Genomic DNA, 25,140 nt, shown 5'->3' on the forward strand with positions numbered 1-25,140 from the left:
TTTAAGTTAATGATAACCACAAAGAAGGTTAAAGTGAAAGGGCTCTCCGGTCTACATCGGGTTAGTGCAATAAATGTTTTAATACCATTTTTAAAATTAATTTCTATATAATTTAGACGTTATCAGCTGAAAAGTAACTATATGCGCTATATAAATATGGAAGAATAATATGGCAAAATATTTTTTAAGAAAAGGTGTTTTTAGCTTGATCGTCTCCAATCATCATGTCTTGTTTTTGCTCTGTTTTGGACTTGTGTCAGTAAATAAAACAAGAATGTTTAATCTATAAATTTAGTCAATTTGTTGTAACTTAAATGAAAAACAAATTTAAGAAATCTAGATGTTTGGTTTAACAATTTTCAGGTTTTCTTTGGCTGACGTTGCTTTAGGGTTTTTATTAACACATTTTGTCCCTATGTGTGTGTATGACAAATTTGTAATTATGTATGTACATAGGGACTGTTTATATTCAGGTCGAGTATGTTTTATTTAAACTGTCAAGTTGTCGTTTAAGCGTTTTCTAAACTTTTGTTTTTCCTTTCTTTCCCATATTTGTAAAATTAAAACAGTCGGATAAGAGGGCCTATTAGGGGAGCCTTGTTGATGTCCTTATCTAGCCGGCCTCGAAATAGGATAATTGGCCTGGGGCGGTCGGCATCCCGAATTTTCCGGTTTATGGACGAACCCGGACAAACCGATGCTGAATGGTGGTGGAGGGGGGGGGGGAAACTGGGCGAAGCCGGCTACTCCGCGGTCTACAAGAGGAAATTGTTTGACTTAAGAGTCCAAACTTTCCTGAAATCAAATTTAATACGGTACAAATTTACCGTGCCGTAAACTTGGTATCATCAAGATTTACAAACAAGGAAAAACTTCCGTCATCGTTGATTGGGCTTACTCAACGCTAGAGACGCGTTTACTATAATTTCTTTTATCTACAAGTCATTACAAATAAAATATCCGATGACATGATTTCACTCAGTTACAAACTGCTTTTTCTCTATTTTCCTAAGCCGACCCAGTTCCCGTTCAACTCCGGTCCGTGGTGACATCACTTCGTATCAGCACGGATCATAAATATCTAGCCGATTGTATGCTCCCGATATGACAAGAAGTATGACGAAAAAAAATCAGTAGTGATCAACAGGGGATTTACAAATATCCGATACCCTGTGTACCAAGAGGAGAAAAAACGCAAAAAAAAAGATGAGCGCTTAAAAAAAAGAAAAAGAAATATTTGCCATAATTAAACAGAAAGTTGTTTGCTAATGCAGATAAAATAGAACCGGTACGAAGATGGACTTTTATCGTCTTGGATGGTGGTGGAGTCGCATCTTTTAAGGAAATAAGTCTAATTTAGAAAAAAAACGATATACTCAATTAATATAGTTGTATATCCACTAAATTATAGTGATTCAATCAATCGTTTGAATCGACTGTTTATTGATTCATTCTTTCATTCTATCAGGCAGTCGTTCAATGAGTCCGTTATACATTTAATTTTTCAATAATTTGTTATTTATTTCAATGGAATCGGTAGTTCGTTCACTAAGGATCGTTCAATGACCTCTGAGCCGGTGAGTCAATTAAGTAATCGATGATTGAGTGAGTCGTTCAACGCGTTCAATTAGTTCAACAAATCGTTCAATGAATCGGTAAATCTAATTGGGCAGGCATCGAGTCGGCCATTATGCAGATCGTTCGCTCAATTAGTGAGCCGTTCAATGATTCGGTTGTTCTGTTAGGCAGACGTTCAGTGAGTCAGCAGCTTTTGTGTTAATCGTTCGTTCTTTGAGTGAGTCATTGATTGAATGGTTCGATGATTCGTTCTTTAGTACAATGAATCGTTTGGTGATTAATGAGTCTGTCGGCGTTCATTAAGTGAGTCGTCCAATGACCGGTTATTTCGTTCCTTGAGTCGGACTGATATTGTATAGGTTGTTCGCTCATTGAGTGAATCGCTCAATGAGCCGGTAAGGCTGTCGTTCAATGAGTCGGTCAGCATGTCAAGCAGACGTTCAATGAGTTGGTAAGTCTATCAGTCATTCACTTAATGAGTCGGTCAGTATGTCAAGTAGACGTTCAGTGAGTCGGTCAGAATGTCAAGCAGACTTTGAATGAGTTGCTCAGGCTTTCAAACATTCATTCAATGAGTCGATCAATATGTCAAACAGAGGTTCAACCAGCCGATCAGCCATGAGTTGGTCAGCAGGTCAAGCAGGAGTTTAATGAGTTGCTCAGTCTTTCAAACATTAGTTCAATGGGTCGATCAATTTGTGAAACAGAGGTTCAATGAGTCGGTCAGTCTATCAAACATTCGTTCAATGAGTCGATCAATATGTCAAACAGGGGTTCAATGAGTCGGTCAGTCTATCAAACATTAGTTCAATGGGTCGATCAATTTGTGAAACAGAGGTTCAATGAGTCGGTCAGTCTATCAAACATTCGTTCAATGAGTCGATCAATATGTCAAACAGGGGTTCAATGAGTCGGTCAGTCTATCAAACATTCGTTCAATGAGTTGGTCAGCATGTCAAATAGACGTTCATTGAGTCAGCCGGCCATTTGTGTAAGGTCGCTCGCTCTTCGAGTGAGTCTTTCAATAAGTCGGTCATTGATTGTTGGATGATTAATTCTTTCGTTCAATGAATAGGTCGGTAAATCAATGAGTCCGTTGTCGCTCATTGATTAGTTGTTGAATAAATTAGTCTACGAAACATTCGTTCAATGAGTCGGCCAATATGTCAAGAAGGGTTCAATGAGTTGCTCAGTTATCAAACATTCATTCAATGAGTCGGTCAGTATGTCATGCAGACGTTCAATGAGTCGGTCAGGTATTGTATTGGTCGTTCAGTGAATCGGTCTGTCAATCAGTCAGTCATTCTACGATCGTTCTTCGATATTCTTTCTTCCCTCCAATCTGTTTCAGTATTGGTGTCGATTAATTAATCGACCTTGCGTTAATTTGGTGCAACGTTAAGTCGGTGAATAGTTCATTGAGTTTTTCACATAGTATATCGATATTTCAGTCAGTCAATCAATCATTGAGTCGTTTGTTCGGTTAAAAAAAGTTTTATATTCGTCGAGGGATTAGAATCCGGATTGAGGGCAGTAATAACTAATTAAAAAAAAAAAAAAAATACAAAAATATTTACTCAATTATTGTATACTTTGCGTTATCTGGTTTTGATCTGGTTAGTTGGAGGGGGGGGGGTCTCGCGTAAGAGGGCAAATAAAAACAGTCGCAACGACTGTCGCACGAGGAAATCTGCCGGGGCTTCTTCGTCGTCGGCGTGATGGGTGGACCAGGCAATTTGCCGGACCCGTTCTAGCCGGCGAAATCGGGTTTCCCGACAAGGCGGGGGTGGGAGTCGCGAGTGGGGGAGGAACGGACAAGACCCCAGGCAAAGAAGGAAGCACTCCAGAAAGCCGAGTAACACCGGATGAAAAGCAACAGACGAGAGAAAAAACGGCAACATCCGACTAGAATAAGAAAACAGGTATAACATCTTGTCCAGTAGGTCAGGATTATCTTTGTATTACTGTTTTGTTGTTGTTTTGAAGAAATGGATCTGCGGAATCAATGTAAGGAAGAAGGTGGCTGGTTCGGCGTGTTCGATTACGGGGTCTTGGCGGTCGTCCTCATCGTCTCGAGCCTGATCGGCATCATCTTCTCCAGGAGAAGCAGGGGGACCCAGGAGACATCCGAGGACTTCTTCGTCGGTGGGTCACTCGGTACCGTGCCCACGGCACTCTCCCTCGGGGCCGGGTAAGGATGATGACCTATCATCCCACTTTGACATCATCATCGACATCATTCTTCGCAGGTTCATCACGGCGATCGAGCTTCTCGGGAACCCGGCCGAGGTGTACAGCCACGGGACACAGTTCTGGATGATATGCCTGTCATTCCTGCTCGTCGTACCCGTCACGTCCTATCTCTTCCTACCCGTCTTCATGAAGCTCCGTCTCACATCCTCCTACGAGGTAAGCCCCCATTTACACTTAAATAATAGGGGGAAAAACGAACTTTAGAATGGAGGGATTAGAGAGTGAAGGTTCCTTTTTTGAAAATTCCAGTATCTCGAGCTGAGGTTCAACAGGACGACTAGGGTCTTCGCCGCTGTGATGTACATAGCACAAACGGTAAATTTTGACAAAACACATTATTACAATTTATTTTTCAACGTAGTTTTTTGTTTGTTTTGTTAGGTGTTTTACACTTCCGTAGCCGTGTACGCGCCGGCTCTTGCGCTCAGCAACGTGACCGGGCTGAACACATACGTCGCCGTCACTGTTGTCTACGTCGTCTGCGTCTTCTACGCATCACAGGTAATTAACCTTTTCACAGAAATGGGGTTGTTGAGGGGAAGAAAATGCGAGAAATAATATATTTGTTTAATGGAAAAAGAGAATTATGAGATGGGCTCTACCTTGTCAGGGTGGTATGTGAAGGAATTCATGTTGTTCATGATGTTCAACTACAGCGAAATAACTCACTCTAGAGTGATGTAAATACAGGTGAGGCTGAAGGGGAAATGGGGAAATAGTGAATGGTGGGGGAATATGGGTGTTGAGAGGTGAAATTTGTGATGTTGAGAATGAGTGAAATCTTTCAGTGGATTCTTGTTCATTCCCTTCTAACGCATCACAACATTCTCATCACCGCTCGACTTATATTATTCACCTTCCCCCACTACACAAAATAATTAACTACTTTCTACCCCATTAATAATTATTTTTATTCCCTCTTTCTACATCACTCACATTATGCGTTCCCCCACCATACAACATAATTAATACCCTCTTTCCCCACCACTTATATTACATAGTTAATCCTCTCTCTCCATAACACTCACATTATGCCATCCGTTCCCTCACCATACACCTTTTCAATTCCCCTCCACCGCAACTCTCATTGTCCTATCGCTCACCACGCAACACAGTCAATCCCCTCTATCCCGACCATTTATGTCACATAGTTAATCCTCTCTATCCTCACAACTCACATTGTTATCCGTTCCCACCACTATACAAAGTTTCAATTCCTCTCCTCTCTGCTACTCACATTATTCCATCCCTTATCACTCACCACGCAACACAATTAATCCCCCCTATCCCCACCACGTATATCACATAGTTAAACCCCTCTTCACCACCAAACAGCACAGTTCATTCCTTTCCCACGCAGTACTTATCTTAAGTAATTTCCCAACATTTATTCATTCCCATATCCTGATCACACATTTCCCCTCACCACTTCTCACAATTTTTCGTTCCCCTCTGTCCCCTTCACATACCATAGATCATTTCTCTCTCACGCACCTCTGACCTTATTTCATTCCCTTCTATTTCTACCGTTTGTTCATTACCTTCTTCTCACCACTTACGTCATTCCCCCCTTCTCCTAACATATAACATAGTTCATTCCTCTCTCACCATTCTGCCCCTCTCTTTTCACCATTTGTTCATTTCCGTTCATCTCCAACACTACATTATTATTTCATATTATTTCGTTTCTCCACGATTCAAACTTCCCTCTCCACCACTACAACATTGTTAATTCTCTTCTATCCGCCACTCAACCGAGCCCATTCCTTTCCCCCACCTCTCTAACCATCCAGCCCTCTCTCCATAAGCAATCATTATCGCATATTTCTCTCGCTCTACTTCTTTAGTTACTAGTTTCGATCTCTCTGTCTGTCTGACTCTCTCTCTCTCTCTCTCTCTCTCTCTCTCTCTCTCTCTTTCTTTTTTTCTTTCTTTCTTTTTTTCTTTCTTTCTTTCTTTTTTTCTTTCTTTCTTTCTTTCTTTCTTTCTTTCTTCCTCTTTCTCTACCACTTATCGAATCTTTCTGTGAAATTTAGATTACAAACTTTTTATTTACATTTATTTATAGGAATAAACGTATTTATTTGTCATTGTTATATCAGATATACGTCACCTTTCCCCTTTATAACACCCACATAACTACACATGTATTTATTACAACAAACCAAGTAAATAACTAAGCAATATGTTTATCTTTAAATGTTCAGTCAATCTGTATACATATTTCCCGTTAAAATCTCAGCAATAAGCCGACGAACTGGCTTCTATCTCATGGGACATACATGGTGGGTGGTAGAAAATTCCCCTTCTTCCGAAGTAAGTGGTCTATCTCCTAGACGAATATTTTCTATACTCTTTGATGATGGCTTTAAGGTTCCCATATCCAACGAAGAGATATCTGAAGTCCGTGATCTATCTTGCAGACTAACTTCTTCATTCTCTGGCGAATTTTGCTCCAGAGTTTCTTTATCTGAGTTTTCCAGTGTTATCCAATTTGTGATGGTTGCTTTCACTCAGTTCTCCTCCTTTTTCCGGTAATTCTTCACCCAAACTACCTCATTAGCTTTAATTTTATCGGATTACTGTCACCTCCACATAACTGTTTGTTTCTTCTGGTTCTCCTGTACTTTGTCTACCGTGACAGGATATACAAGGTCCAGTCTAAGCCTGTTGTTGACGACCTATTAAAGCTTGTGCAGGAGACCCCTGTAGTCATACGTGTTTCGGTAGTCCAGCAAATCGTGGTGCTCCACTCTTAATTCAACTCCGTTCCTCCTGAGGAAACTCCGGAACTCTACTGACCTAAATGAAGATCACTTATGTACTTTAGTTATTATATAATTCAATCACCATCATTACAGGGAGGCATGAAGGCAGTCATAATGACGGACACGTTCCAAAGTGCCGTCCTGCTCTTGTCGATCGCCGCGGTCCTCTTCACCGGACTCGCCCTCACCCCGGGCGGGGTACAACGCGTCTACGAGTCCAACCTCTCGAGCGGACGGTTCGAGTTCTTTATGTAAGCATCTCAAATGAAAAATCCTTCACAGTTTTTCCTCCCTTCACAACAATTTTTTTCCTCCTCAGAATGAACTCGAGCCTGGTGATCAGGCACAGCTTCTGGTCAGTAGTCGTCGGCGGGACGTTCTACTGGGCGACTATGTTCTGTTCGAACCAGGCGACTATTCAGAAGTACCTTTCGGTCGATTCAATACGAAGTGCCAGGATGTAGGTCTGACTTATTTATATGTGAGTTTTATTTTATAACGTTTTCTTTTCTTTACTTACCAAGGGCCCTTTGGGCGAGCTCTTTCGGCCTCGTCTTGGTTTTCACAGTCAACTTCTGCACCGGGCTCATTCTCTACGACTATTACAAAGGATGCGATCCGTTCTTGAACAAGGTACTGTTTTTCATATTTTGAAACAAAAACAAGCTCGATTTTATTTTCCATTTACTTTTTTTTTTAAACAGGAGATAAGCGATATGGACGAACTTTTGCCTTATTACGTTATCAATGCGCTTGGGAATTTGACTGGGGTTCCGGGCCTCTTCGTCTCCGGGATATTCGCCGCTTCTCTCGGGTATGCAGGTTTTTTTTTCTCGTATATAGACAGTATGTGGGGTTATTTGTAGTTTATTTTAAAAAAAATTTCCTTAAGGACGGTGGCGTCTTCGGTGAACTCTCTGTCCGCGGTGACACTGAAGGACCTGGTCTCGGGTCCGTGCGGTTTCGCCTTGCCGGCGGAGAGAGGCCGCTCCCTTTCCAAGTGGATCTCCCTGTTCTACGGGTTGGCCAGCTTCTGCTTGGTTTTCGTCGTCGAACGGCTCGGCGGCGTTCTGCAGCTTGCGCTCAGCTTCAACGGGCTCACCGGCGGCGTGACGCTCGGCCTCTTTTCCCTCGGCGTCCTCTTCCCCTGGGCCGAGTCGAAGGGGGCCCTGGCGGGAGGGCTCTCCGGCCTCTTGCTCGTCGGTTGGATCGGCCTCGGGGCGCAGGCGACGATGGCCACTACCGGCTGGGAGCCGGGAGACGCCAAACCCGTCTCAGTACTCGGGTGCCTCTGCAACCGGACCCTGTCCGACGAAGTGCACGCCGAGTGAGTTAACTTTTCTAATCTTAACCTTTTTTTTTAAACCTTAACTTTGATGTCCAGCGACAACCCTTAACAAAAATAAATAGTGAAATAATTTATACAAATAATAAGAGAGTGTAACAACATCCGAATTATATGAATTTTAACAACAACAATAATAATGACAATCGCTATAAAATTTTTCAAAATGGACAACCAGATTTTCACCCTCCCGACAAGCAAAATTGTATACTTATTACTTTATTTTTATTACAATTAATTAATTTTTTTACTGGAATACTCTTATAATTGGTTAATAATATTACGTCTTTTTAAATTCCATGTTTTTTTTTTTGTTTCATTAAATGAGAGTTTATATAAATGTACACTGAGTCAATTTGGAACGACCAAACCATTAAAAAAAAATCATTTTTCAATTATCATTATAACAACAAATTTATATTATAAACGACTACAGTAATATTAATAAAGAATGAAATTTTTGGCCTTATGGAAAGATTCACGGGTGGAGTTGGTACACCATAAAATTTTTACAAACGAACAATCACATTTATACTCACCCTCCCACACAAGTGAAAATTACATTAATAATTGCCACTTAGTGATGAGGATGTTGAGCGTGGTGAGGCACTTATTGATGATGGACGTTCCGTCAGGTATGCTGTTATTTTCCCATACGAAACACTGCGAGACGCCGTTTGACTTTTTCGAGAAACTGGGTCCTACCATAGAAGGCCCGGTTTTGGACGCCCTAGGGTAACAGAACCACAGGATGACCGTTTTTTGACTTTGAGAATTTTGCGAAATTGGCACCCTATTGTTTGTTCAAGCGATTCATCAGCTCCAGGAAGTCCAAAGTGTCCAAATTTCTGAACGTACTTGCTACGTATTTGCTCGAGATCACATTGGTCTTTGGACGATTGGTCTGCCGTACTTTTTACAGATGAGTGTAGATTTGCTCTACGATCTCTAGATGGACGTGAAAGAATGTGAAGAAGGTACAATGAAAGGTACGAAGTCTGTAATTTTTCGTTGTTGTTCGTGGAAGGTCTTTGACGGCCACTGGTTGTATAGATGAAATGTTGGAACATCATGCGTTGCCTATCCTCGATGAACTCAGCGACCATCCTATTCTGATGCACGATAATGCCCTTCTACCTGTCGCTCTCATAGTACCTTCAACACCATAACATCAAGGTCTTAGCCTGGCCAGCCCGTTCTCCAGACTTGAACCCCATCGAACATTTATCAGATAACCTCAAAACACGAATAAGAGCACGTCCATCACTTCCTGTTACACTCCACGATCTTGAAAGTATTCTTCGTGAAGAAAGACATTTCCAGACTGGTAGAAAGTATGCCGAGGCGTCTTCGAGATGTAATTAAGACAAGAGGAGCAAATTCGCGATATTGAAATGTTAATTAAAAATCTAAAACAAATTTTATCGGTCTGAGGTTCAATTATTAAACGTTAACATAGTGAAACTTTGATTAATATATAAAAATATAAACAAATCAAGTTATATTACAAACGGGCGGAATTTTTTGCCTGTCAGTGTTTATTAAAAAAATTTTTTTTTTAATATATAAAAATAATACAAATAATATAAGAATGCAGTTTTTTTCTGATATGGGGATTTTAAAGATAGAGCTGTGTATCATCAAATTTTCACAAACGGACGGCTAGATTTTTGCCCTATACCACCCTCCAAGCATACTTAATGTATTGTTTATTATATTAAATAATAATTTTTTTTGTAATTATATTTTATTTTTCTCAGGCCTTCTCTGTGGGTGTACAAAATCAGCTATCTCTGGTATTCCGCGATCGGCTGCTTGTGCACGTTTCTGGTCGGGGCGGCCGTGAGCCTGGCAGCGGGGCCTGAGAGGCCGTACAGGCTCAACCACGACCTCCTTGCGCCGCCTGTCAAACACCTGATGTTCGCCCTCCCGCCCGGTCTCCAGTCCCGGCTTTGGGTCGTCCAGGAAGTCAAAGATCAGGATGTCAAAGAGGTCAAAAGCCCGCCGGCGAACGAGAGCAAAGTAGAGGAGAAAGTTTAGGTTTTCCCCCATTCAAAGGTGATGGTTTTCGATAAATGGGAGTGTGGCAGGAGGAGGACATTTTACTCATAGAAGGATCTAGGCCAGGATTTACTTAAAAATCTTCAGGAGGATGGAGAAAAATGCGAGATGGATTTCATCAAAAGAGAAAAGAGGTTTCTTGGCTGGATAAGGTCATAAGTCAATTAGAGGCAAATTTTCTTGAAGGGTGGAAAGGCTTTGTCCTGGGGAATAAGAACGAAGACGGATCAATCCGGAAATGGTGATAATGGTAAAAATGAACTCGTTATTTAAATGTAGAAAGCCAGAGAAGGTGATCCAGATGGGAGAACATGCGGACCAAGAGCGACTGTGATACATTTTTTTATTATTTAAACAAATTTGTTTGTATTGCCTATATATACATTTCCCCCTCTAGTTTATTTTATATCAACCCTTATTAGGTATAAGATTAAAATTTGTATTTTTTAACTTTTAACAAATATACAATTCTTGCGATGTGAACAAATTAAATTTTTTTTGCCTGTTCTGCCTGATTATGGATTGCAATTAATAGAGCTGTGGCGAGAATGAAAAATGAAATATTTTGTAAAAGACAACACTTGCAAGCAGGAAATCGTAAAGAGCGAGATGTGGTGGTTGGGGGTTGGAAGTTTGGAACGTTTATGAAATTGAATGTTTGGTAGGATTCGTGAATGCGAGTGGTGGTGGTTGATGCAATGTTTCGAGATTGAGTAGGGGTGAGGTGGAGGGAATTGAAGGGAGTTATGGGTGGGAGAGTGTTGTGAGAAGAGTGGCGAGGGCGGTGGGGAGTAAATGAGTTTGTAGGGGATTTGAGGCTGAGAGTGATGTGGTTCTCGGGATATGTAAGTACAAAGTTAACCAGATTGTAGAAGATTAATAAAATTGAGTATTGAAGACTAATTGGGGAATATGCAAGGGCGCGTGATAGTGGAGATGTAGAAAGTTACAAGAGTTATCGGGATATCTCGGGAAAGGTATTTGTAAGAGAGAGTGGTTGAGGGATATACGAACGTTAACAAGTGTGAAAAGAATTTGTAAGAGTGATGGAAGGACAGAAGAGGTTAACGAGAATGAAAGTTTTATAATTGTAAGTGGTAAGGAGATGTAAGAAGTTATCTTTTTAAGAGTGAATGGTGGGGGATGTAAGAAGTTAAATTTGTAAGAGTGAGTGGGTGAATGTAGGAAGTTTAGGAGGGGAAAGGGAGTTATAAGAGAGAGTGGTGGAGGGATATAAGAAGTTAATAATGGTGAAAAGGATTTTTAAAACACGGATGAAAGGGATTTATGAAAATGAATTGTGAGGAAATGTAAAAAGAAGGATAAATTAATAAAACGATGGTGGAGGGGAGGGATGCAGGAAGTTGCTGAGAGTCTATATATATATATATATATTACGCAGGGCGGGCGACCAGGACCCGAGGGGTTAAAAGCCTAGGTAGGCCTACCCCATTGCTGAGAGTCTAAGGGGATTTATAAGAGTGAGAAGTAGAAGAATATAGAGGGTTATCCAGGATGGAAGAGATTTATAAGAATGAGTGGTGAGGAAAGGGGTATGTATTAATTTTACGTGAGTGAGAGCTATTTATGAGAATGAATGGTGGAGATTAGTGTATGAGTGAGTGGTGAGGGGTGTAGAATGTAAGCGATGGTGTTGAGGGATTTGTGAATGTGAATGATAATGAAGAGTCGATTGGAAGAATGCTTTCGTTCCGCGCCTTTTTCAAATAAACCCGGGCTCTCACGACACGGCTTTTATGATCGTCCAATAGACCTGAGATTGAGAATAGGAACTTATTATTTTTCCGACGAGTGTTTTACCGTAGAAAAGATCTTTCTTTTTGAATTCTTAAATTCCCTTCTGACCGACAGGGAAGACAATTTATCAACAAAAACAAGTAGGAAAAGAATAATTTTGTTTTTTCGATTAGAAGGCACGTGCGGCCGAACGCTAGCGCCCGATCTTCGGTAGGCGAACCTTCTCCGTTGACGGCGTAATTCTTTTTTCGCCTGAGACGTCCACGAGTGTTTGTTTGTTTTTCACTAGGAATATTTCTTTTCGACTCTTTTTCCCTTTTGTCGTTGTCTTTTTTTTTAAGTGAAAGACTAAAATAAAAAAAATGGCAAGTGAACAGAAGGAGAACGAGCTGGACGTGGAAGAGGAAGTGTGCGAGGACGAGAGCGGCGAGGAGGCGCCCGGTGAACAGGCGTTGAAGAAGAAAAAGAAAAAGAAGAAGAAGAAGAAAAAGAAACAAGGTAAATGGTAGACGGCTTAACAAAAAAAAAAAAAAAAAAAAATCGAAAAGATAGAAAGAGAGTGGAACCTAGTCGCGAAACGGCGGAAAAAACATTAAAAACCGTGAATTCTCTCTGGGTCCGCCTGTTCTCGCTATTTCGTACAACCCAGCATGTAAAAAATAAAATAGGCCTAGATAAATGAATTGTTTTGACGATTCACTCTGTGTCGGCCATTGACCCCTTCTCGTCATCATCATAGCTTGATTTTAATTAAATTTACATTTGTTGAGGTTCTCGGTGATTCAACGATAGAGGAAATATCATATAACCATTGATCATTTTGTTTTTCACCTATGAGCCAACTCTCAACACTGAGACACAACCCTATCTCAAGAAACTTTTCTTTAAATCAAATTATTTTTATTAATTAATTTTATGCGTTATGGCATTGTCTCGGTGAAAGAATGACAGTTTAAAAGACAGTGTGATCACTTGTGTTGGCAGTTAGACTTTGCTTTGCATTTCCGAGTTATTCATTTTTTTTTCTTTCAGCTGATCAAAACGGAGAAGGTGAAGTGCAGGAACCGACCGAGGTGCAGGGTGATGCTGTCCAGCCTGTTGCGAAGGGCATGCCGAAAGAAGCGAACGCCTCTTCCGGGAAGAAGAAGCAGAAGATGAAGCCACAGACTGACCCACCGAGCATACCGGTATGCGAGCTCTTCGCAAATCAAGGTCAGACATTAGATTACACAGTATCATTTGATTTACAACGTATAATCTCGATTTTTTCCCTCCAGGTGGTTATCCGAAGGGTCTAGAGATGAAATATCCATCTGACGGTCAAATCACCGCAAAACACAGAGTCACGAAAGAGGAAATGAGAGACAAAGAACTCCTCGAATCGGGCTATTTTGAAATTTACAACGACGCCAGGCAGGCCGCTGAGGCCCACCGGCAGGTAATTTTACTGTCTTGACACCACTTTCTCGTTTATTTTCAAAAGTTAATCAATTTATTACTAATTTATTTTTAGACTAGGCAATATATACAGAGGTGGGTGAAGCCGGGCGTGACGGCAATTGAACTCTGTGAAGAGCTCGAGAGGGTTGCAAGGATCATGATCAATGAAAACGGCCTCAAGTCAGGGCTCGCATTCCCAACGGGCTGCTCAAGAAACCACTGTGCCGCCCATTACACGCCCAACGCCGGTGACAAAACTGTAATCGGCTATGACGACGTTACTAAGATAGATTTTGGGACTCACGTGAATGGTGAGTGGCTGTTTACAGCTTTAGTCTAACTTCTAGTTTTTTCTCTCACATTTTTGGTAAAACCTCGAGACATAGTTTTGATTCCTCTCCAGGAAAACTCTTCGCTGGAATGTGGCTTAACAATTTCATATCCTGGAATGAGTGGAGGGGTTTGGATGTGTTGAAAATTAATGATGGTCAAAAGGGATTTATGAGAGCAAGTAGTGGAGGGATATATGAAATTGACAAGGGCCGAAATCGATTTATATGAGAGGGTGTAGTGGTGGTATTTAGGAAGTTTACGAGGGTGAAAGGGATTTACAAACATTAGTGGGGAGGGGATGTAAGAAGTTAACTTTTTAAGAATGAGTGGTGGAGGAAGTACAATCTTTCTTTGTTAAGCCCACTTGTATTAAAGGAATCACTTTATATGTTTTTACTGAACAAACTATTAAAAAAACAGGATTTTGAAAAAAAGGCATCGTGATAACCACATAACATTTTTTTTAAAGGTATGGTTATTGACTGTGCTTGGACGCTGAGCTTCAATCCAGTGTATGACAAACTGATCGAGGCCGTGAGAGAAGCAACTGAGACTGGAATCAAAACGGCTGGTATTGACGTCCAACTTTGCGAAGTCGGAGCCGCGATACAAGAAGTCATGGAGTCATACGAGGTCGAAATCGACGGGAAAGTCTACCCCGTAAAGCCGATTCGGAACCTGAATGGTCACTCGATTGCCCCATACAGTGAGTACATTTTAACCTTTTTGGTATGGTGAGTGAAAATACTTAACCTACATATATTTTTTAAGGGATACACGCTGGCAAGACCGTGCCGATTGTGAAAGGTGGCGAGGCGACCAAGATGGAAGAGAACGAGTTCTACGCCATTGAAACATTTGGCTCGACGGGACGTGGCGTTGTGCACGATGACATGGACGTCTCTCACTACATGAAGAATTTCGACGCCGGTTTTGTACCGTTGCGCAGCCCGACGTCTAAATCTCTTCTCTCGGTCATCAACAAGAATTTCGGCACGCTGGCTTTCTGCAAGAGGTGGCTCGACCGGCTCGGGCAGACACGGTACCAGATGGCCCTGAAGGATCTTTGTGATAAAGGTTCGGTTTTACAATCGCTAACGATTACTTAATGAATAATATTAACGATTTTTTTTTTATTATGTACAGATATTGTTATCGCCTATCCTCCGTTGTGTGATATAAAAGGATGTTATACCGCCCAATTCGAGCACACGATCGTACTTAAACCGACCTGCAAAGAAGTCATAAGCAAGGGCACGGATTATTGAGGACGATGCGTTGACAAAGAGGAACTGGGAAGACATTTAAAAATTAAAATAAATATATTAATAACAATTAAAAAACTGCTATCATTTTTTGTTGCTCTCAAGTGAGAAAGTGTTAAATTGAAAGAAAGGAAAAAAAGTTGAATTCTATCATGGGCACTGTGAAATCTGTTTGCGCATTTGATAGAGAAAGAAAAATTTTTTTTTTCAATTTTAATTTGTTAACTGATTTATTAGTTTTTATGAATATAAGACCATCCTGTTCAGATTTGTTGTTTTGTTGTTTTCTAACTCCCCCCAGGGCATTATGTTAATTAGTTAAAAGCTGCTGTTAAAATAATCAAAAAAGAATCCTTTTGTAAAAATTTTGATACAGGATAGAACTGGTTGAGATTTTTGTACCCAGTTAGTCGATGATGTCTCGTATTATGGTATAAAAAGCTCAGGTGTACTTTGAAAGTATCAAATTTAAGCTAGGTTATATTAACAAAACCCATCCAGATTCAAATGCTGATTGGAATCGGACATAAATAGCAATGGGGAACCGTACAGTCGAGATCCCTATAAAGAAAAAAAAAAAAAAAAAAAAAAAAAAAAAAAAAAAAAAAAAAAAAAAAACGATGTCAGAGCAGCAAACTTCACAGATTCCTCCCGATGACGTACAAAGAAAATCAAAATTAGGTTTCGATTTGGGCATAACTTATGTAGGGTGGAATATTTAATCTAGAGTATCCCTGTGGGGGACTGGAATGTGTTAATAATCTTTATTTACGGCATGTAATGCCAATCACAATATACATTTATACATCATTACATATTACATACTTGCTTATGCAGCTTTTGCTGTTGTATCTAATAATATCAAAAGCAGTAACTTTTGAAAGACGTATTAAGGAGATTAAGAATTTTCAAGACATACTCAAAGCTGTATCTGTGGATATCTAAGTACAACATATAACAACTACAAGATGAGAAGAGGAGGCCAAAAAGCTTTTTGGTAAAAACATCTAGAAGTTTCTCAACTATGTCACTGTTTATACCCCCATGCATAGAAAGCACACACCTAGATGATTATTATTATTATTATTATTACATATGTCAAGTTTAGCTTTCAGTGTGATGCAATTTAACATTAAGCCAGCCCGAATTCTGTTAAATCCCAATCGTACAAGGGGACGACCAGGTTGGTGTGTCATGGATTTGGTCCAAACTTGACTTGGTATCTATATAAATAATATTTTTTTAAGTTTTGCCAAATGTTCTGAACTAATGGATTTTTGGAGTACAGGGAATTGCTTGAAATGCACTATAAAAATTAGAAAATATAAAACAAAAATGAAAATTTTATATTTGGTTCTTTGACTTCTGCCCCCACTCCATGTTCGATTACCATGTTTATTGTTTAGTAACCATTATGTGTACCATGTATTAGTAGTGGTAACCCATTAAGCCCTCTGTATTAGTCTGAGTTTTTATTCTGACGAACATCTTCTGTTATTTTTTATATTGTAAATCAACTTTTTTTTTATATTTACGGATATATTATTTTGATATTAAATTTGGTCCAAAATTGGTTTTTATCTCGAGCCCAGTGACTTAACTGTTTTCCATCTGCCCTTCTTATTTTTGCCATTTCCGCTCTAAGTTAAAGTGGAAATTTTAAAAGATATTTTAATTCTTCAATTCTTTAAATTTGATGTTTGTTTCTAAATTAAAAAAAGAATATATAAAAAATTCTTTGGATGAAATAAAATCAGCCTTCCACGCTCGACGGTTACTTGATAAGATAACCTTCCCGGCGGATAACCGGCAACCTGCAAATTCTTAGTGATTGTAATTCTCGTCGTTTCATCTATCCCTACGATCCCTTTTTTACCACGGACTAGCCGACTGATCGTCCCGACATAGATCTTCCACTTTTCCCTTTTTTTTTTCAAATCTTTAAAAATAAAAATTCAAATTGAAAACAAACGGAAAAATTCCAGAACATTAAAAACTTTACCGACCAAAATTCATCCGTGAGAGATGGACGAAGAGAATGAGGATAACTCCAGCTTGTTCGAAGAGGATTACTATGCATTTTTAAACGTGCCTAGAGATGTATGTACCAGAGAATTTTAACTAACCTTTTTATTTTGTCCCCTCATCTACGTTTTCCCATTCTGGTCAAGGAAAAAAAATCGAAGTTTTTCTTCATTTTCATTCGTTGAAAAGTTGTTTCCTTCCAAACCGTCCTGTTTTCCCATAAGTTCTGCACACACTCACAGAAATTGAATTAAGATGTACTAAACGATATACAGTACATTTATAAAACAAAAACTGTTTAAACCCTTTAAAATTTGATTATTAAAAAAAGAGGGAATTAAAAAAATACAAATTTTCACTGAAAATATTAAAATAAAAATTTAGTTTACAGGTTAGCCAATCGACAGAAAAAAATCCAATGCAGTGTTGCCAGCTGTTCATGATCTTATCATTATTTATAAAAAAAACTTAATTATCTTATTATTATTTAATTAAAGAAAAATAACGTAAAAAAACAAAACAATCTTATTAATTTTTTGTGTCGTTCAGGCGTCCACTGAAGAGGTGACGAATGCATACCGCCGGCTCAGCCGTCTCTACCACCCAGACAAGCACATCGACCCTGTACAGAAGAAAGACGCCGAGGTACTTTTCAACAAGACGAAAAAAGCATACGAAGGTGAGTCGCTTGATTGTTGTATAGTAGTACTCGCTGTTAAACAATGCATTGGCCGGCAGTTCTCAGGGATGCGCACAAGAGGGCGATATACGACTCCGTCGGTGTCAAGGGTCTCGAGACAGAAGGGCTCGAGGTCATGCAGCGCACTAAAACGCCGGGAGAGATACGAGAAGAGTATGAAAGACTAGCGAGGTTCGTTTTTATGTCGTTTTGTTTTATTTTTTATTCCGGGATTTATAAGCCATTCTTGAACATTGGAACAGCCAGATCGTAGCGAGAGTTCTTCGTAATTTCAAAACATTTTCAACTTGAACCCTCTTCGGTGCAGGTACTGTATGGTGTATCTGTACTGAAAGGTGAAAATGTTTTGGAATTAAAAAGGAGTCTCACAATGACCTGAAAAAACAACAAAAAAGAAATAATAAACTTATTGGTATTTATAATTAATTAAGGCTAAATTTAGTAAATAAACAATTTTGTTTTAAAGGCAAAGGGAAGAAAGGCGTTTACAGCAGAGGACAAACCCTAAAGGGAGCGTAGTTGTCAATATTAACGCAATGGAGCTGTTCAGCCGTTACGAGACAGACCTTGAATATGACCTGTATGAAATCCACATTTTTTTTTTTAACAAAACATTGAGTGGAGTTTTTGCCCCATAGGGATGATGGTTTTCCTACAATCGAAGTGTCTGGGATGTCGGTGACTCAGTCCATTGAAGCGCCGCTCACTGCGAAGGACACGGCGACCATCGCTGGCCACCTCAATACGCACAACGGAACTGGTGAGTGTGGCAGGCATGATCGGAACAAAAAATCAAGTCTGTCGGTATACCATGATAATACCTTTTTCTAACTTGGTTTCAGGCTCGGGTAATCTGACCATAACAAACAAACGCCAGCTGTCTGAGAAAGGCTGGGTAGAGCTGTGCGTGGGCGCCGGCTCAGGCCCGGTCCTCGGCCTCAAAGGGTTCCGGACCCTGGGCAAGAGGGCTTTCTGCCAGGCAGATACGTTCCTACAGTTCGGGAACAATGGTGTACGCACCGGACTCGATACAAGTGAGTACTGTTAGTGCTGAACGATCTGATTCGCTTTCTTGTTGTTGTTTTTGTTTTCCAGCCGTGGCAATGCAGCTGGAGAAGTCGATAATGGGTTACCTGACCTGGAGGACCGGATCGACCTCCTCCATGTCAACATCAATCATACGCAACACCGACAATTCTAATACAAATATCACCGTGCTTCTTGGTAATATTTATTATATTGTATGTAATAATAATAATAAATAATAATAATAAAAGCGTTAAGTCCAGTGTATGCCAGAGTTCAAGTCAGATGCCCTAATCAATGAACCACCGCAGTCCCCATAATTTATACAATGGATTTTTTTTTTTTTTTCAGGGATTCCACATTCATACATCTCGCTGGGATTCACTTGGAATTTCAAGACTCCCGAAGTGAAATTGAAATCGTCCGTCAAGTAAGTATATACACGTATTTTTGGTTCGTCTCCTGAGATAAATAGTTCTTGTACTGTAGAGCTGGGACATTCGGTGCAGTCCTCGAGTACGGTGCAGAGCGCAAAGTCTCTGAACAGAGTTCCGTCTCAGCTTCGGTCAGCCTCGGAACACCGACAGGCGTGGTACTCCGCCTACGTTTTACCAGGGCGTCGCAGAGCTACCTTTTCCCAATACAGCTGTGCGACGAGGTGCTACCCAGCCCCGTATTCTATGCCACAGTCACTCCCCTTCTCACTTGGATCATTGTCAAGAAGCTTATAATCGACCCGATTGTCTGCGAACAGACAGAAACCAAACTCCAGAAGCAGAAAGACACTTATAAAAACCGGTATTTGATTTTTAACATAACCAGTCTTTTTTTTATTGTTTTTGATTTTTAAAAATGTAATCACATATTCAGTATGGCGGAGAAGAGGAGGGAAGCTCAAGCAGCGACAAACCTTATGTCCGTCACATTTGCTCGCATCAGAGCGGAAGAGGAGGCGAGAAAAGGACTGGTCATCGTGTCCGCAGAATACGGTAGAATCACCGCACCAACTTCAGGCGTGTCTTGTAAGTTTTCAGCCTAACTATTAAGAATAACAGTTTTAATTTTTTTTTTTTTTTTTTTTTCCAGCGACAGATGGTCGTTCAGAGGAAATTATAGACGTCACAGTTCAACTCCAGTGCTTGGTCAAAGACTCCAAACTAGTCATCCATAACTCAACAAAGGTAATTATTGAAATTATAATTTAGAAAATAAATTATTACGGATGAAAATGTTCCCAGAGCCAGTTGCCGGGATTTTATGACCCTTGTGTCGGTGAGGACAAATGCCTCTGTGTCCAGTATCTCTTTCACAACCACCTACACCAAACGACGATCAGCGACAACGAGGCCCTCCGGATACCACGACAATGTAATAATAATAATAATAATAAAAAATAATTCAAGTATTCATTATACTGATCTCTGTTTTATGTTTTCAGCACATCGTGTCAACCCGACATGACAGTGGATGGTGACGGACGTCTAGAAAAAAAGGAAACACATAGACACACCCGATCCAATAGTTGCTTGAAGGCAAAAGAAGATTTAAAAACAACAAGAAATAATTTGCCATCTTCCACAATTATCGAAAATAAAAAATATATGAGTTTTGATGAAAGTGCAAATGTTTAAAATTATGATAGTCCAGAAAATTGTTGAAAATAATAATAATAAAATTAGCAGCTGGATAAATTGTATTGGTAGTAATAATAACTAGTTTTTGTTGTTGAAAAAACAAACAAACTTCACCTTGTTTATTTTAGCCTTTTTCTACATTAAACAATTATAAGAAATTTTACGGTACACAGTTTCAGTTATAAGACAAACCCTATATGTAAAAAAATTGTTTTTCAAATTACATAGTAAGGCAGGCTCACTGTAATCCTCCTTCTATGTTTTGTCTATTGTTATCGGCTATAGTGTACCCAGGATAGAGGTCACAGTCATAAGCGGTATGTACTGTTGTACATAGTTTTTCTTGACACAGACAACATGTTTCTGTGTCAACTTTGTCCATCTTGTTTAGATGGTGATTAAGAGGGCCTGCGATTTTCATAAAATCTGGCCTACTGAGATATAGTGAATGGATGTGGAAAAGAGACCGTGAGATATTAGGGAGAGAGAGCAGAGAGAGTTGCAGAAGGGGAGAAAGAGAGTGAGCCAGAGAAGGGGCGAGAGGGTGAGTAAGAGAAGTGGAGAGGGAGAGAATATGTGTGTAAGACAGAGAGATGAGTGTGGAAGAGAATGAGAGAGAGAGAGAGTGAGCCAGAGAAAGAGAGAGAGAGAGAGATCGAAAAATGTTGTATTTTTTTTCGATGCAAATCGATCTACTGAGTCGATTGGAAAAGGAATTGAGTACGTAATTCACGTAGTTTTCGAAAAAAACCAAAAGTTTTTATTGTCTTTTTGGATGTAAAAATTTTTGTTTCTCGGTTTTTGGACTTTTTCTCGAAAATTACATGGTTTACGAGCTCAATTCCTTTTACAATCGACTCAACAGGTCGATTTACATCGAAAAATTCAATAATTTTTTTCGATATTTTTCGTTTTTTTCAAGCTTCAAAAATTACGAGCTTAATCCTTTTTCTAATCGACCCATCATGTAGTTCTACACTGAAAAATTCAATAAGTATTTTTGCGTTTCCCCGAAAACTACGTGTCGACCAGCTCAATTCCTTTTCCGATCGACTCAGCAGGTCGATTTACATCGAAAAATTCAATAATTTTTTCGATTTTTCCGGTTTTTTTTCTCGCGAAAATTATGTTTTTATGAGCTCAATACTTTTTCCAATCGTAGTTTTACATTGAAAAATTCAATAATTTTTTTTTGTTTTTTAGCGATTTTTTTCCTTTCGAAAACTACGCGGTTGATGAGCTCAATTTCTTTTCCAATCGACTCAGCAAATTGATTTTCATCGAAAAATTCAATAATTGTTTTTCGATTTTTTTTTCGGCGGGAAAACTATCTTTTTATGAGTTTAATATTTTTTCCAATCGAGCGATCAGGTAGTTTCTCATCAAAAAGACTAACTTTTTTTGCGTGTTTTACGTACGTGTTTTACGAGCTTAATTATTTTTCCAATCGACCCCATCAGGATTTTACATAAAAAAGGCAATAAAATTTTTTCTTTCAATCAAGCCATCAGGTAGCTTTACACTGAAGAGTCAATAATTTTTATTTCTTTTTTCTCCAAATCTCCATGCCCAATTCTTTTTCCAATCGACCTCATCAGGTATTTTATATAAAAAAGGCAATACAATTTTGTCATTCAATCAAGCCATCAGGTAACTTTACATTGAATAGAAAATACAATTTTAAAAATTTTTTTTCGTTTTTCTCGAAATCTCCATGCCCAATTCTTTTTCCAATCGATCCATCAGGTAGTTTTACATCGAAAACGATAATAATTTTTTTTCCGTTTTTCTCGAAAACTACTTGGTTTATCAGCCTTATTTATTTTTCCAATCGCCCCCATTAGGTATTTTACATAAAAAAAGGCAATACAATTTTTTCATCCAATCAAACTATCAGGTAGTTTTACATAAAAAAGACAGTAAAAAATAGTTCGATTTTTTCCATTTTCCGCGAAAACTACGTTTTTTATGAGCTTAATTCTTTCCCCAATCGACCCAGCATGTCGTTTTCAATGAAATAAGATATTTAAAAAAATCTTTATTTTAGTTTTTTGCGTTTTTCTCAATATTTTCGTGGTTTCGAAACAGACTCAGTGACTTTGTACTCGCAGACGAAAGCCATCATCAACTTCAACTTAATATTATTATACATTACTATATAAGAATATAAGCCGACTCCAGTTTTCAACAAATTCATCAATTAAAAGTAAGCTTTTAAAAATAGAGAAAAAATAAAATACTTCTGGTTTCACACGAGCAGCTAAAAAACATTTCTACTTTAAAAAATCGATTTTAATTGGACTGATATTAAGACATCTTGCCTGTAATTACATTTCATTAAACTTTAATAAAAATAATTATAAAAAGCCAGTTAGCTTAGATATTCATTCTTAGGTTAAATTGTGACCTATATGTACGTAAACGTGTTTTAGACATGCTCGCTATTAAATAATAGAAAATTGGCACGTGCCCCGGTTTGAACACAGCCCTGGGAAAAATATCTGAACATTTCATCACAAATCCGAAGACCCTTCGAAATCGCCAGATAAAGGCTTGAACTAGAACTATAAATAGGGTAACTATAATAGGGCTAATGTGCTATCCATCAGCCCTTTGTTCCTGCCATCTGCAACATACGCCGGTCCCGGCCCCGAATTCTAAAGTCGAACTGAGTCATAGTCATTCGGGATAATATGATGGGAGCTAATGCCCTCTCTGTGTAAAGTGTAAAGTGCAAAGTGAATCCGCAGGGGTATTATTAAGATTTCTCGAACCGCGCCTTTCTACAAACACTTCCTCCCTTGTCAAGGCACCCTTCAATTAATACGTGAAAGCCATTCTTTTTATTTATTTATTTTTTTTTTCCAGTCAACGTATATGTTTCAGCATAAATATCACTTATTGCGGTACACACAAAAAGAGTAGGCGACGCTCGGTGGCTGGAACTGTAGGCATCGTACTTACTTAAAATGTCATGCCCTGAAGATGACCCGAATAAAGGTCGAAACATCGGTAAAAGAATGGAAAAGTACCCCGTCTTCTGCTGATACAAATCTCTGTTAGGGGGGGGGGAAGTACTGGCTACTCTTATCAGCTCATTTAGAATGAACAAGAGCAAAAGTACTATTCTTTTATGGCGATTACTAAGTACATATTATTTATTTTTTCCTGCGATGCAAATCAGTGTACCACAACATTACATTTTGTGTCTAACATTTCATTACATTTTTGAGGCCCCATAATAAAGTGGAAGGTTTATGGGCCGACAAACAGCTGAGGTCATCGCCGGCCCTCCGCATGTATTCCTTCTCTTTCCTGTCTTTCTCGCGTATTTTGTATTGAACTGCAGCCATTTGAGCATCTCGATCTGGTTACTGACTCTCTGCTTTTACTTGTATATTACGTCGTTATTTTAAAAAGCTAGCCTCTTGTTAGTACCTCAGGTTGTCAATTTAAGAATTGATACACAACATACAATACATAACATATACATCGCCACAAACATAGAAGTCTGGTCACATTCACTCCCCCAGAGTACTCGACATTCCTCGGGGCGGGGCCGAACCCACTCCATTCGCGCTAATAACTTACTTTTACTCCCCAGACGTCACACACTCACCCCAGAGTACTCGATATTCCTCGGGGCGGGGTATTGAGGCCCCATAATATTTCTCTTCTGGGTTAGAGCTTACAAGAAGAACTTTAATTTGTAGAATTCAATTTAAAGTTTAATATGAAGAATAAAGTTATTCAGGAACATCATTTAATGTACTCTTCATTATATTTATGTTCTGTCCGACTTCAAATAAAAAACATAACATTTGTGGAAAATGCGCACATTAGTCGCGTTTCAATGTTTACTGATCTTATACCAGCAGGCTGAGTCGACTTGAACTAAAACTGCAAACTACAAAAAAATAGGCTTGAGCTAAATAAATGTGATAGGGGTATTCACGATCTTTGTATTAACCCTGTTAACTCTGTTAGGTCGTGTTAGATCGAGAAAAATGATGAAGGAGACTTGGAAGAATCGGCTAGTTAACATTGCTCGATCTAACAGGCCAGAGCCAATGTTAGATGTTAGGTCGAAAATGTAGTCATATTGCTAGGTAACCAACACGGCAGCCAAGAATTTAACAGCTGTTTTTTGTTTACACGCATTTTTATTCTTAGATACGCATTAATTAAATCAGACCAATACATTTTTTTGTTGATTTCTGTCCTGTCATACTCTTATTCATAATAGGTACATCATCCCCTATCCTATAAAGTAGTAGGATGTTACACGTTAGGATACAAGTTAGGTATGTCGGCACGAATTGAAGCGTGTCATTTGTTAGTACACGCTTCTAGCATTTTGAATGAAAGAGTTGATTAATTTTCCTTTTTTATTAACCTCTGACATCTTACAATTTAACACAACACAAAAACAAAACAAACAATAACAAGCTTTCAAGGTCTGTTATAGCTTTATTTTGGGTTCTACCAGTCGGCACTGGCAGCATTGCGGAAAAATTAACGTTTAACGTTCTAAAGATATAACATAAAGGTTATTTCCTATAATTTGCTACATTTTTCTGTTAATTTCGTTAATTCTGATGTATATATATATATTACACAGGGCGGGCGACCAGGACCCGAGGGGTTAAAAGCCTGAGTAGGCCCGTACCCCATCCCTAGAAGGTCCGGGACCTGGTCGGCTCACGAGTCCTGTATAAACCTATTGGACCTATTCACAAACCCCAGGATTGTGGACCATTTTATCCTGGGGAGTGTTTTGGTTATGTCCTCTCCTTCGAAAGTATTAAATCTTTCCCTAGCATACCTATCGCATTCTGCGAGGTAGTGTCGGGCCGTTTCTTCTTTTGTTTCGCAGAAGCGGCAGAAGGGGTCTGGTAGAGTACCCATTATGAAGAGGTGTCTTCTCAAGGGGCAATGGCCCGTTAGGATACCT

The 25,140-nt window shown here is 39.3% G+C and overlaps 3 protein-coding genes across 3 annotated transcripts; all 3 read left to right on the forward strand.

The window, feature by feature from the left end:
• Positions 1–282: 282 nt before the first annotated feature.
• Positions 283–10,467, forward strand: LOC106667349 (sodium-coupled monocarboxylate transporter 1-like). The gene is made up of 11 exons (XM_014395237.2): positions 283–3,500; positions 3,565–3,769; positions 3,828–3,987; positions 4,081–4,146; positions 4,213–4,332; positions 6,693–6,850; positions 6,919–7,059; positions 7,124–7,232; positions 7,304–7,413; positions 7,492–7,926; positions 9,705–10,467. Exons 2-11 carry the CDS (start codon positions 3,567–3,569, stop codon positions 9,982–9,984), a joined length of 1,782 nt encoding a protein of 593 aa, XP_014250723.1. The 5' UTR covers positions 283–3,500; positions 3,565–3,566; the 3' UTR covers positions 9,985–10,467.
• Positions 10,468–11,962: 1,495 nt separating this feature from the next.
• On the forward strand, positions 11,963–15,069 carry LOC106667351 (methionine aminopeptidase 2). Its single transcript, XM_014395240.2, has 7 exons — positions 11,963–12,261; positions 12,796–12,975; positions 13,041–13,201; positions 13,277–13,514; positions 14,006–14,242; positions 14,308–14,613; positions 14,683–15,069. Exons 1-7 carry the CDS (start codon positions 12,126–12,128, stop codon positions 14,802–14,804), a joined length of 1,380 nt encoding a protein of 459 aa, XP_014250726.1. The 5' UTR covers positions 11,963–12,125; the 3' UTR covers positions 14,805–15,069.
• Positions 15,070–16,441: 1,372 nt separating this feature from the next.
• On the forward strand, positions 16,442–20,176 carry LOC106667350 (dnaJ homolog subfamily C member 11). Its single transcript, XM_014395239.1, has 13 exons — positions 16,442–16,901; positions 17,376–17,505; positions 17,565–17,697; positions 17,993–18,106; positions 18,165–18,286; positions 18,369–18,560; positions 18,622–18,750; positions 18,904–18,982; positions 19,042–19,350; positions 19,423–19,574; positions 19,639–19,733; positions 19,791–19,920; positions 19,991–20,176. Exons 1-13 carry the CDS (start codon positions 16,827–16,829, stop codon positions 20,011–20,013), a joined length of 1,683 nt encoding a protein of 560 aa, XP_014250725.1. The 5' UTR covers positions 16,442–16,826; the 3' UTR covers positions 20,014–20,176.
• The last annotated feature ends 4,964 nt before the right edge of the window (positions 20,177–25,140 follow it).

This window comes from Cimex lectularius, unplaced genomic scaffold, assembly GCF_000648675.2.
Source record: "Cimex lectularius strain Harlan isolate CLEC.00 unplaced genomic scaffold, Clec_2.1 scaffold10, whole genome shotgun sequence".
NCBI lineage: Eukaryota > Metazoa > Arthropoda > Insecta > Hemiptera > Cimicidae > Cimex > Cimex lectularius.

Coding starts and splice junctions, on each gene's coding strand:
- LOC106667349 (XM_014395237.2), top strand. CDS start 3,567: ATGGATCTGCGGAATCAATGTAAGGAAGAAGGTGGCTGGTTCGGCGTG. Junction 3,988..4,080: donor GTCTCACATCCTCCTACGAG/GTAAGCCCCCAT, acceptor TGAAAATTCCAG/TATCTCGAGCTGAGGTTCAA. Junction 7,233..7,303: donor GCGATCCGTTCTTGAACAAG/GTACTGTTTTTC, acceptor TTTTTTAAACAG/GAGATAAGCGATATGGACGA.
- LOC106667351 (XM_014395240.2), top strand. CDS start 12,126: ATGGCAAGTGAACAGAAGGAGAACGAGCTGGACGTGGAAGAGGAAGTG. Junction 13,202..13,276: donor CCGCTGAGGCCCACCGGCAG/GTAATTTTACTG, acceptor ATTTATTTTTAG/ACTAGGCAATATATACAGAG. Junction 14,614..14,682: donor GAAGGATCTTTGTGATAAAG/GTTCGGTTTTAC, acceptor TATTATGTACAG/ATATTGTTATCGCCTATCCT.
- LOC106667350 (XM_014395239.1), top strand. CDS start 16,827: ATGGACGAAGAGAATGAGGATAACTCCAGCTTGTTCGAAGAGGATTAC. Junction 19,351..19,422: donor AAAGACACTTATAAAAACCG/GTATTTGATTTT, acceptor TCACATATTCAG/TATGGCGGAGAAGAGGAGGG. Junction 19,921..19,990: donor CCTCCGGATACCACGACAAT/GTAATAATAATA, acceptor TTATGTTTTCAG/CACATCGTGTCAACCCGACA.